The sequence below is a fragment of the Ornithorhynchus anatinus genome, chromosome 5, assembly GCF_004115215.2.
Source record: "Ornithorhynchus anatinus isolate Pmale09 chromosome 5, mOrnAna1.pri.v4, whole genome shotgun sequence".
Taxonomy (NCBI): domain Eukaryota; kingdom Metazoa; phylum Chordata; class Mammalia; order Monotremata; family Ornithorhynchidae; genus Ornithorhynchus; species Ornithorhynchus anatinus.
In genome coordinates this window covers 66319801-66332466 of record NC_041732.1, presented here as the reverse complement: position 1 = coordinate 66332466, position 12666 = coordinate 66319801, and the positions used below count along the sequence as shown (strand labels likewise).

At 60.4% G+C, this 12666-nt stretch overlaps 1 protein-coding gene across 1 annotated transcript; it reads right to left on the bottom strand.

Annotated features, from left to right (window-relative positions):
* Positions 1-1440: 1440 nt before the first annotated feature.
* On the bottom strand, positions 1441-10814 carry KIAA2013 (KIAA2013 ortholog). The gene is made up of 3 exons (XM_029065679.2): positions 9506-10814; positions 4137-4990; positions 1441-2230 (listed from the first exon to the last, which is right to left on the bottom strand). Exons 1-3 carry the CDS (start codon positions 10419-10421, stop codon positions 2213-2215), a joined length of 1788 nt encoding a protein of 595 aa, XP_028921512.1. The 5' UTR covers positions 10422-10814; the 3' UTR covers positions 1441-2212.
* Positions 10815-12666: the final 1852 nt, after the last annotated feature.

Here is a 12666-nt window from a genome sequence, read left to right as displayed (position 1 = left end):
CGCTTACTATGTGCTGAGCACTGTTCTAAGCGCTGGGGTAGATACAGGGTAATGAAGTTGTCCCACATGAGGCTCACAGTCTTAATCCCCATTTTACAGATGAGGTAACTGAGGCACCGAGAAGCGAAGTGATTTGCCCAAAGTCACACAGCTGACAGGTGGCGGGGCCGGGATTAGAACCCATGACCCCTGACTCCTAAGCCTGGGCTCTTTCCACTAAGCCACTACCTTTCCCTACCACCCAGGGGTGTTGGGAGGGCAAAAGGGAAGAAATGTGCAAACCCTAAGAATAAAAGCACTCTATAAAAATCAAACTATCATCATTTTCTTTTTCAGCCCCAGAAACACGATTGGTCGAACCATCATTCCTCCCCTCAAAAGGTATAATAATAATCGTAGTATTTGCGGAGCGCTTCCTCTGTGCCAACACTATACTAAGCCTTGGGGGTAGATATACGATCCTCAGGTCGACAGTCTGTCACACATGGGACTCACGGTCTAAGTAAGAACGGGTGTTAAACCCTCATTTTACAGGCCAGGAAACGGGAAGCTAAGTGACTTGCCCAGGGTCATCCGGCAGGCAAGGGGGGGAGGCGGAACTAGAATCCAAGTCCTCTGACTCCCAGGCCTGTGCTCTCTCCCCTGGGCCATGCTGTTTCTCTAACCCGGAGGAGGAACTTTGGTCACATATTCCATTTTTTTCCCCAGGCTAGCAGCCCACACAGGCTGCGAGGAGACATCTCTTAGCCAGCAGGGAGTAACAAAACATAATCCACCTGTCCAGATTGCTGGTTGATAAGGTCGGCAGCCAGCTCAGAGCAAGTCCTTCTCGCCCATCAAGCTCGCCGATCCAGCTCCCCCAGTACTGACGAATAGCGATGTAAGTCACACCTCTTCTGTCTCCACCTTCTCTTTCCTTTCTAATTATGTCTGTGTTACTGTGCCCATCCCGGCTCCCCCAGTAGAGACTGTTTACTCCTTTGGGGTAGGGACCTTGACTTCTTCCCGTCATTTCCTGGAACGCCTAGTAAATGCTCAAATACCGTTGGGGAACCGCCTAGCTTTTCTCTGGTATTATCGGTTAAGCACTTACTACGGGCCGGGCATTGTTCTAAGCAATAGGGTAGGTAGAGGATAATCAGATTGGACAACACAGTCCCCGTCCCACATGGGGCTCACAGACGGAATCCCCTTTTACAGCCGAGGGGCACAGAGACGTTAAGTGACTTGCCCGAGGTCACAGAGCAGACGTGGCGAAGGCAGGACTAGAACCCAGGTCCTTCCGACTCCCAGGGCCGTGCTCCGACCCTTAGGACGTGCTGCCACTCACCTCTCCGTGAGCCTAAACTGGCCTCGCAGTCTAAGAGAATGACTTTGGGCTGCCAAGATCGACAAGTACCGTGCTCGCCGGTGTACGTGCGGACAATAAACAGAGCGTGGTGACGTTTATTTAAAGGCATTTATTTAAAAACAAACTGGAAAAAAAAAAAAGAAAGCTTTGGTATTTCAAAACCAAACAGTCTTCAATCAACTAGGTCAAAACCCCTCCACCTGCCAGAAGACACAAAAAGACACATCTCCATAGGTTTAAGGTGAGACAGACAAATAGCATTCAAATTCTGCCCAGAAATTGTGCCTCTTTGAAATAGCCTGTGCACCCTTCACATTGGAAAGATTCAGTGAAATCTGATCCCCAAGTCGCCCCATCCAGCAGAGCAAAATACAGTCTGGATTTGTTCGGTAATTGGTTCTATGATTAGCTACCCCGAGGGAGGCCAAAAAATCTCAATCAAAAATAAATTAAGAAGGCATTGCGGAAAGGGGACATCGAATTAGGAAAAAGAGTGAGTCTTCCAGCCCCGAGGGCGGAAGGACGTTGTAACGTCCTGGGAGGTGAAAAGGGTTAGGTTGAAGGAGTCGGTTCATTTTCAAGTATATTTCCACATAGGTTCGTTTTATTGAGTAAAAGCTTACAAAAAAGGCCCAGATGCTCCCTCCCACTCCCTCCAACGCCACCCGTTCGCTCCTGCGTCAACTCCCGAAGAGCCACCGACATTTCCAAGTCACCGGTTTCCCCCGACAAGGCACAATTGGGTTGTTGCTTTCAAAAGGTCCCTCGTTCTCATCGGCAGGACTTTCGGGTGCCGGGTCTCGTGCGAACGGAGGCTGACTTGCCCAGGGTCAGAGGCTGAGAGCGGGACCGTTAGTTCGCTCAGACACTCGGGTCTTCCTGTTCAATTAACAAAACAAGGCCGTTACTGTACACGCCGCAACCCTCTCTCACAGCGACGGAAACATTAAGACGCAGGTTCCCGACTGCCTCCTCTTCCGGGGAGCCCGGCTCGGCCCAACGCCCGACTTTGTGCAGCCTGAGCGTGGACGTGGAGGAGCCTCGCGAGGGATGGCTCGCCGAGCTCAGGGCTCCCCGGCCGGTGCCCCTCGCCCCAACGTGACCAGAAGAGCCGACCGGTCGAAAAGAGCGTCGGCCTAGCCCGAGTAAGTAAAAAACCGGGTAGAAGACACCCATCTGCCCAACCTCCGGAGGGGAGGGGGAGGGCGGTTCCCGCGGGGCCGGCTAAGTCGACCCCACCCATCCGCAAGGTCGAGCCGGACCCCGGAATCCCGCCCTCCCAGGGCAAACGCCAAAGCACGCGGGTGGCGCGGAAGGCCAGCCCCCGCCCCGGCTAGGCCTTTCCGCTGAAATCACTCGCTGGACACGGAGCGACGTGTGGGGTTCGGCGGCGGGCCCGGCCCCTTCCGCCACTGACCACGCGGGACGTCTGCAGCGGGGTGGGCTGGTTGCGGGAGCCCTGCGGAGAGCTCACCGGTCCGCAGAGAAAAGCAGCTCAAGCTGGTCGGGCAAGGGCTGGGAGCCCGGAGCAGACGAGACGCGGGGCGAGCCCCCGATTATTTCTTTCACCGTCTCCTATTCTGCGCGCAAGCCATCGCAGGCGGACAGCTGGAGGACGCCCTCTGCCCAGTTCTTTCGGATCTTTCGCTCGTTCTCCTATCGTGAAGAACTGGGCCAGTTCTGGGGAAAACCCTATTCCCCTCACTTCCTCTTTCCTCCTACCCTTCTGCCGGGCCAGCAGGCAGTCACCCGCTTCCTTCCCGCGGCAACCGATCCGGGAGCCGCTCTTCCCCTCACCCCCCCGGCCGTTTCCCTTTTTCCAGCGTGATAGAGGAGCAAGGCGATCTGCCGCCTTCCCATTTCCTCTTTGTTATTTTTCGATCCTCGACCTAGAGCTACCCCAAATCCCTACCGACGCCACAATCTGATCCGAAACGGCAGCTCGCTGAGTCGGATGCCCCGTCTGGCTCCCTCCTGGAATTGGGGGACCCTCGGTTTCTCCCCCAGACACAGCAGGGCGCTGACCGGCGGGGGCAAGGGAGGGTGGTCACCGTCCCATCCGGGCCAGTTTGTCTTTGACGGTCCATCTCGGCCGCACATCTTCGCCCCCCTCCCCGCCGCCCCCGCCACGGGAGGGTGATACTCCTTCCCCCCGCCCTCTGGCTTTTGAGAGGGCGAGGGAGTGGCGAGGGGTGGAGGAGCAGAGGCGAGGTTGGTTAATTTAGGGGGGAGGGACCAGACTGCCACCACCCCGCCCCCGATCGGGGAACCCCCGAGGAAAGCCGTCGTTCGGAGGAGGCCCGCCGAGGGAGCAGAGCCAACGGATCAGCACTCGGCGTCCCAACAACTGCCGCCTTCGAAGGGGACAAGGAGACCCTCTGAAGAGGGTGCCACGGTGCGGCTACGGGGCCGTCGCCCTTCCGGGCGGTGCCGGACGGGGACCGCTGAAAGACCACGGGGGGCAAAAAAAAGGGGGTCAAGCTGCTGGGCCCGGAGCGTGACGCCCGGACGAACCGGCTCCCGTCTGAGGTGTTTCCCGAGCCTTCCCTCTGCCGCTGCTTTCCTTTCGGTTCCCGAGCCACTTTTCCGGGGGCCGTGAAGGAAGCACTGCGGTCCCCTTCGCTTGGGTCCCCGTTCCCCACCGCCCCCCGCCGCCCAGCTCCACCGAGACCAGCTCCGACACCGATCCCAAGCCACCCCTCCCCGTCCCCCGAGCCGGAACCCGCCCGGTTCCGGCCGGGGACCCCCGGCGGGCCGGGAGGCGGCCGGGGCGGCGGCTTTATACCTTACTCCTGAAGAGCGGCTTGGCTCCCGGCCCACAGTACTCATTGTAGATGAGTTTGAACAGAAAGAGGTGGAACAGCGTGATGAGGGAGGCCACGCTGAACCAGAAGAGGAAGGGCAATCCGGGGTACTGTTTAGCCATGTGCTCCTCGTGGGCCAGGATGGCCTTCAGGTGCAACGTGTGTCTCAAGTCCTGCAGGTGGGTCAGGTCCGCGGAGATGTAGAGCAGGGGGGTGAGGGGCTGGGTGACCATGACGGGGAAGGTGTGGCCCCGCGCCTCCGAGGTCAGCTCCACGGGCTCGTTCAGGCAGCCGGCCTCGCAGGCGTAGATGCGGACGGGCCGGCCGTGCGACCTGACGGACACGTGCAGGAAGGGCTTCCCCTCGGCGTCCAGCAGGACGGCCAGGTTGATGAGGTCGTCGTTGTAGTGGATGCCGTGCAGGGAGTAGCTGTTGTGGAGCACGGCGGGGTCGGCCTGGAACTGCAGGTGGTTCTCGGTGAACTGCAGCCCCCCGAAGCTCAGCACCATCCCCTGCATCATCCCTCGGGCCCCGGCGGCCACCAGGGCCTTGCACCCCCGTTTCTGGAGCGTCAGCCTCCACAGGTCCGAGAGCTGCAGGACCTGGGCGACGCCGGCCAGCTTGTCCGGCCACAGGTTCTCGGCGTGCATGGTGGCGTGGCCGCTGAAGCAGTGGTCGGCGTAGTTGGGGCTGGATTCCATTCGGTCGCGCTCCCGGGGGCTCAGGGGGCTGTTGGGCGGCGGGGTCGGAGAGCAGGACAGCACGTAGTACAGGGTCATGTTGACCGTCTCGCTGGACGGCGTGTGGGCGTCGTTGATCTTCTTCATTTCAACTCCTGGAAGAAAGCAGACGTTCGGGATGAATGGGAACAACCGACAGAGGAGCGTCGGTGCTCGACCCCCGAGAAGGCGGCGGGAGGGGGGCCCCGGGTGGGAAAGGAAAAAAAAAAAAATCTAAGGTCTTTACTCAAGGGCAACAAATGCTTGGCCCTTCGATTCGACACCGCAGGTACGGAAGTGGGGCTTGCAGTTTCTCTCAGAAAAAGCCAAGTCATTAAATAAGAGTAATAATAATAATGGTATTTGTTAAGCGCTTACTAGAGAAGCAGCGTGACTCAGTGGAAAGAGCACGGGCTTGGGAGTCCTATCAACCTCGGCACGAAACAAAAACTTCTCACTCTAGGCTTCAAGGCTGTCCATCCCCTTGCCCTCTCCTACCTCTCCTCCCTTCTCTATTTCCACCGTCCACCCCGCACGCTCCGCTCCTCTGCCGCCCACCTCCTCGCCGTCCCCCGTTCTCGCCTATCCCGCCGTCGTCCCCCGGGCCACGTCCTCCCGCGGTCCCGGAAAACCCTCCCTCCTCACCTCCGCCAAACTAACTCTCTTCCCCTCTTCAAAACCCTACTTAGAGCTCACCTCCTCCAAGAGGCCTTCCCAGACTGAGCTTCCCCTATTTCCCTCTGCTGCACCTCTGCCCCCCCTTCACCTCCCCTCAGCTAAGCCACCTTTCCCTCTGCTCCTCCCCCCCTCCCTTCCCCTCCCCTCCCCTCAGGACTGTGCTCATTTGTATATATTTTTATTACCCTATTTATTTTAATGAGGTGTACATCTCCTTGATTCTATTTACTGCAATTGTTTTTGTCTGTCTCCCCCAGTTAGACTGTAAGCCCATCAATGGGCAGGGATTGTCTCTCTCTGTTGCTGAATTGTTCATTCCAAGCGCTTAGAACAGTGCTCTGCACATAGTAAGCGCTAAACAAATACCAACATTATTATGTGCCAAGCGCTGTTCTCAGCGCTGGGGCAAATACGAGGTCATCAGGATGTCCCACGTGGGACTCCCAGTGTCAAATGCCCATTTTACAGAGGAGGTCATGGAGGCTCAGAGAAGTGAAGTGTCTTGCCCGAGGTCACACGGCAGACAAGGGGTGGGGGCGGGATTCGAACCCATGACCTCTGACTCCCAAGCCCGGGTTCCTGCCACTCAGCCACGCGCCTTCGCAATGCTTCCTGGGGGCTGAGCACCGAACTCAGCACTTTCACGCAGGATCAACTGTGAAGGGCCAAATCTTAAAGGTCGATAGCAAAGCAGGTGGTTGCCCTTCCGGCTAAAGGGAAGCCAGTTATTTGTATTTTTTAATAATAACACATGGTCAGGATGGCATTTCTTAAGCGCTTACTGTGTGCCAAGCACTGTTCTAAGCGCTGGGGCGGATACAAGGTGAGCAGGTTTGTCCCACGTGGGGCTTACTGTCTCCAGCCCCATTTTACAGATGAGGGAACGGAGGCCCAGAGAAGTGAAGTGACTTGCCCAAAATCACCCAGCTGACAAGCGGGCGGAGCCGGGATTTGAACCCCTGCCCGCTGACTCCCAAGCCCGGGCTCTCATTTAAAGCTTTCCGGACACACATAAAATCGAAAATGCCTCTCCGAACTCGAACCCGTTTTCCGATTACGGAGAAGTAAATTTCCATCCGCCAATCCGGGAGGCATCACGTAATAACTCGCTCACGGAGGGCTCGGTTGTTTCCTTCTACACGACTAAAGTGCTGAGAAGCAGTGCGGCTCGGTGGAAAGAGCCCGGGCTTGGGAGTCAGAGGTCATGGGTTCGAAAGCCGGCTCCGCCGCTTGTCAGCTGGGGTGACTGTGGGCGAGTCACTTCACTTCTCTGGGCCTCCGTTCCCTCATCTGTAAAATGGGGATGAAGACTCACACGGGACAACCTGATTACCCCGTATCTATCCCGGCGCTTAGAACGGTGCTCTGCACATAGTAAGCGCTTAACAAATAGCAACCTTATTATTATTAAAGCATCTTCAGTAAGAAAGGAGTTTCCGGGCTCCCAAAGGATGAACTTTACCCTAATTCTCTGGGGAAAAATGACATTGGCTGGATTGTTCCTAGCAAAAATTCCCCTACGCAAACCATTCAACCAATGGTTGATTTATTGAGCTCTTACTATGTGCTAAGCATTGGACGAAGCGCTTGGAAGAGTACGATACAAGAGATTTGGTCAGACCTCCCGGAGCCCTGTCGGGAAGCCACGCTTCGAACGCACTGAGATCCCGGGCCGGGCCCTATCGGATCAGAATACCAAAGTCCACGAAACACTCTAGATTACCAGAGGTTAGAAGAAAGTGAAAACCCAGTGACATCAGGGCAGCGTGGCTCAACGGAAAGAGCCCAGCCTCGGGAGTCAGAGGTCATGGGTTCAGGGAAGCAGCGTGGCTCAGTGAAAAGAGCCCGGGCTTTGGAGTCCGAGGTCATGGGTTCGAATCCCGGCTCTGCCACTTGTCAGCTGTGTGACTGTGGGCAAGTCACTTCACTTCTCTGGGCCTCAGTTCCCTCATCTGTAAAATGGGGATTAACACTGTGAGCCCCACGTGGGACAACCTGATTCCCCTGTGTCTACCCCAGCGCTTAGAACAGTGCTCTGCACATAGTAAGCGCTTAACAAATACCAATGTTATTATTATTATTATTATTATCCAGGCTCCACCACTTGTCAGCTGTGTGACTGTGGGCCTTTCACATTTCACTTCTCTGGGCCTCAGTGACCTCATCTGGAAAATGGGGATTAAAACTGTGAGCTCCACGTGGGACAACCTGATGACCTTGTATTCCCCTAGCACTTAGAACAGTGCTTTGCACATAGTAAGCACTTAAACACCATCATCATTATTATATACATATAGATGCATGTATACATATGTATCTATGGACATCTAATTCTATTTACTTATATTGACGTTGCTGATGCCTGCTTCCTTGTTTTTGATGCCCACCTCCCCGCTTCTGATTCTTACATATCTATAATTCTCTTTCTTCACTGAGAAGCGGCGTGGTTTTGTGGCAAGAGCCCGGGCTTGGGAGTCCAAGGACGTGAGTTCTAATCCCCACTCCGCCCCTTGTCTGCTGTGTGACCTTGGGCAAGCCGCTTCACTTCTCCGGGCCTCGGTTCCCTCATATGTCAGTGATGAGATGTTCATCCCCTCGATTCTATTTATTGCTATTGTTTTTGTGTGTCTCCCCCGATTAGACTGTAAGCCCATCAAGAGGCAGGGATTGTCTCTACCTGTTGCCGATTTGTACATTCCAAGCGCTTAGTACAGTGCTCTGCACTTAGTAAGCGCTCAATAAACACTATTGAACGAAACGGGGATGGACACTGTGAGCCCCACGTGGGACAACCTGATGACCTTGTAACCCCCCACTGCTCAGAACTGTGCTTGGCACATAGTAATAATAGTAATGCTGGCATTTGTTAAGCGCTTACTATGTGCACAGCACTGTTCTAAGCGCTGGGGCGGGGGGGAGGGGTTATAAAATGATCAGGTTGTCCCACGTGGGGCTCACAGTCTTAATCCCCATTTTACAGATGAGGGAACTGGGGCCCGGAGAAGGTAAGTTGCACAAAGTCACCCAGCAGAGTCGGGATTAGAACCCATGACCTCTGACTCCCTAACCCAGACTCTTTCCTTAACCCCTCCCGTCGTTATCATCTACTTTGACAGTACTGATGCCTGTCTACTCCTTTCATCTGATCGCCTGTCTCTCCCCCCGCCCCGGTTACGAGTGCGAGCCTGCTGTTGGGCAGAGACTGTCCCTATTGCCCAAGTGGCCTTTTCGGCTCTTACTACAGTGCTCTGCACCGCGTAAGCGCTCGCTACGTACGATCGAATGGACTTCCAGACCGTGATGCCGCCACGGGCGGGGATTGTCCCTCCCTCCCCGCTGCGGTCCGAAGGGTCCCTGCCCCAGCGGTCAGCAGAGGGTCCGACCCCAGGTTGGGCGGCGGTCTCCCCTCTCTCCCTCCTCCCCGTCCCAGCGGTCAGCAGAGTGTCCGTTCCCGCTTCGGGCGGCGGTCTCTCCCTCCTTCCCCGTCCCAGCGGTCAGCAGAGTGTCAGTCGATCCCTCCCTGTCCCAGCGGTCAGCAGAGTGTCGGTCTCCGGTCCGGCCGTCAATCCCTCCCTCCCTCTTTCTGTGCTGCTGCGTGACCCTGTCCCAACGGTCAGCAGAGCGTCGGTCCCCGGTCCTGGCGTCGCTCCCTCCCTCCGTCCCCGCCCTAACGTTCAGCAGAGTGTCGGTCCCCGGTCCTGTCGGCGACCTCTCCCTCCCACCCCAGCGGTCAGCACAGTGTCGATCCCCGGTCCCGGCATCCCTCCCTCCCCAGCGGTCAGCAGGGCGTCGATCCCCGGTCCCGTCGTCGCTCCCTCCCCAGCGGTCAGCAGGGCGTCGGTCCCCGGTCCCGTCGTCGCTCCCTCCCCAGCGGTCAGCACAGCGTCGGCCCCCGGTCCCGGCTCCCTCCGTCCCCGCCCCGGCGTTCGTCCCGGCGCCGGCCGCTCCCTGACCGGAGAGGAAGAGGTCGTCCCAGTCCCGCCGGTGCTCGTCCCAGAGCATCTGCGGCGGCATCTGGAGGAGCTGCGCCATCTCGCCGCGGGCGTCGTCCGTCAGGCGTCGCAGCAGGGCGTCGGCCGCGGGTCCGCGGGCGTCGAGCGGGTGCAGCGGGTCGGACACGTGCACGACGCCCAGCAGCGTGCGGTCGAGCGGCGCCCGGGGCCCGGCCCGCAGCCCCCCGTCGGGCCGCTCGGCCGCCACGGCCGCCAGCACCACGCGGCCGCCGGGCAGCGGCGGGGCCCGGGCGCCGTAGACGACGAAGCGGCGGCCGGCCGCCGCCTCCGGGGGGGCCTCCGGGCTGGCGCGGGGCCCGGCGGGCCGCAGGTCGACGGGGCGGCCGCGGGGGTCGTCCAGGCGGACGCGCTGCAGGTAGACGCGCGGCCGGCGGCGGTGGGCGGCGAAGTCCTCCCGCAGCACGGCGTCGGGCGGCAGGCACCGCACCCGCAGGACGGAGCCCTCCCGGGGCAGCACGGCCGTCGTCGACGTCGACTCCTCGCCCTCGTCCCGCCGCAGGACCGCCAGGGGCGGGCGGGGCAGGGGCAGGGGCAGGGCGGCCGCCGCCCCCGCGGGCCGCACCCACAGCCGGTTGGCCGCCACGTCCAGGGTCAGGAAGCCGTTGCCCGCCAGGGCCGGTCGACGCCCGTCCGCCTCCAGCGCCTCGCCCCGCCAGGCGACGGCCGACGGGCAGGGGGTCGACTTGGACGAGGCCGCGTCGTCCGCGCCCCGACGCGGGCCCCACGACGGGAGATGCAGGCCGCCGCCCAGGGACCAGTAGACGAGCAGGGCGAGGCCCAGCGAGGCGACCAGGCGACGGGCCCAGCTGCTCGACAGCAGCCCCGGCAGCCCCTTCAGCCGCTGCTGCAGCCACATCGGGCCGCCTGCCTTTCGGCTCCCGGCGCGGCCGCCGAGCGCCGCCCTCGCGACGCTTTGCGACGCTGGACGGCCCGCCTGCCTTTCGACCCCCGGTTCGGCCGCCGAGCGCCGCCGCCTTCGTCACGCTGGACGGCCCGCCTGCCTTTCGACTCCCGGCTCGGCCGCCGAGCGCCGCCCTCGCGACGCTGGACGGCCCGCCTGCTTTTCGACCCCCGGTTCGGCCGCCGAGCGCCGCCTTCGCGACGCTGGACGGCCCGCCTGCCTTTCGACTCCCGGCTCGGCCGCCGAGCGCCGCCTTCGCGACGCTTGACGGCCCGCCTGCCTTTCGACCGCCCGGTTCGGCCGCCGAGCGCCGCCCTCGCGACGCTTGACGGCCCACCTGCCTTTCGACCCCCGGTTCGGCCGGCTGCCTTTCGAGCCCCCCCCCCCCGGTTCGGCCGCCTGCCTTTCGACCCCCCGGTTCGGCCGCCTGCTTTTCGACCCCCCCCCCCCGGTTCGGCCGCCAAGCGCCGCCCTCGCGACGCTTGACGGCCCGCCGGCCTTTCGGCCGCCTGTCTTTCGACCCCCGGTTCGGCCGCCGAGCGCCGCCCTCGCGACGCTTAGCGACGCTTTCCGGCCCGCCCTAGAGACCCGGCCGAGGCTCGGCTCCCCCGCCTTCAGCGCCGCCCGGCGGCCGGAGCCCGGGCTGGGGAGGCTCAGGGCATGGGTTCGAATCCCGCCTCGGCCCGTTGGCTGCTGGGGGACTGAGGGCCTCGGTGACGTCAGCCGTCAAACGGGGAGGCGGACTGGGAGCCCCACGCGGGACCACCTGATGGCCCTCGGTGGCCCCCAGCGCTTCCAACAGGGCTCGGCACCCAGGAAGCGCTTAACCAAGGCCGACATTATCATCCAGGCGCGGCTGACGGCCGTCAAGCGCCGCCACCGCCGCCGCCGCGCGACACTTTTACGACACTTGGAGGGCGGGAGAACGGCGGCTCCAGGAGGCGGCGGGCCGGTCCACGCTCCACCCGGACGCGGGGGGACCCTGGACTGCTCCAAGTGGCGGCCTGGGCCGGGGGGGGGAAACGGCGGCTGAGGACCGGTCCACGTTCCACCCGGCCGCGGGGGAGGCTTAGGACTGTTCCAAGTGGCAGCCTGGGCCGGGGGGGGACGGCGGCGGCGGACCGGTCCACTTTCCACACAGCCGCCGGGGAGGCTTAGGACTGCTCCAAGGGGCAGCCTGGGGCGGCGGGGAACGGCGCCTAAGGACCAGTCCATTCTCCACCCGACCGTGGGGGAAGCCTGGGACTCCTCCAAGTGTCAGCCTGGGGCGGGGGGGAGGAAAGGCGGCTACGGACCGGTCCACGTTCCACCCGGCCGCGGGGGAGGCTTAGGACTGCTCCAAGTGGCAGCCTGGGACGGGGGGGGAATGGCGCCTGGGGACCGGTCCACTCTCCACCCGTCCGGGGGGGGCCTGGACCGCACCAAGTGTCAGCCTCGGACGGGGGGGGGGAGACACCGACTCACTAGCGCCCCCGAGCAACCGACATCGAAAATGCTCCATTCTGCTCTTAGTGGGCGGCGGGAGGGAAATCTGGAGCGGGGGGGAAGTCACTAAATAATAATAATAATGTTGGTATTTGTTAAGCGCTTACTATATGCAGAGCGCTGTTCTAAGCGCTGGGGGAGATACAGGGTAATCAGGTTGTCCCACGTGGGGCTCACAGTCTTCCCCCCATTTGACAGATGAGGTCATTGAGGCCCAGAGAAGTGAAATGGCTTGCCCCAGGTCACACAGTAATCAGGTTGTCCCACATGAAGTTCACAGTCTTAATCCCCATTTTACAGATGAGGGAACTGAGGCCCAGAGAAGTGAAGTGACTTGCCCACAGTCACACAGCTGACAAGTGGAAGAGCCGGGATTCGAACCCATGACCTCTGACTCCCAAGCCCGGCCTCTTTCCACTGAGCCATGTGGCTTTTCATAGCCACAGTCGTACACGGGAGGTGCTCACTAAGTACCATTAGTAGTTGGAGTAATAGAGAAGCAGCGTGGCTCAGTGGAAAGAGCCCGGGCTTGGGAGTCAGAGGATGTGGGTTCTAATCCTGCCTCCGCCCCTTGTCAGCTGTGTGACCTTGGGTAAGTCACTTCACTTCTCTGGGCCTCAGTGACCTCATTTGGTAAATGCAGATTAAGACTGGGAGCCCCACTGGGACAACCTGATCACCTATTCATTCATTCAATAGTATTTATTGAGCGCTT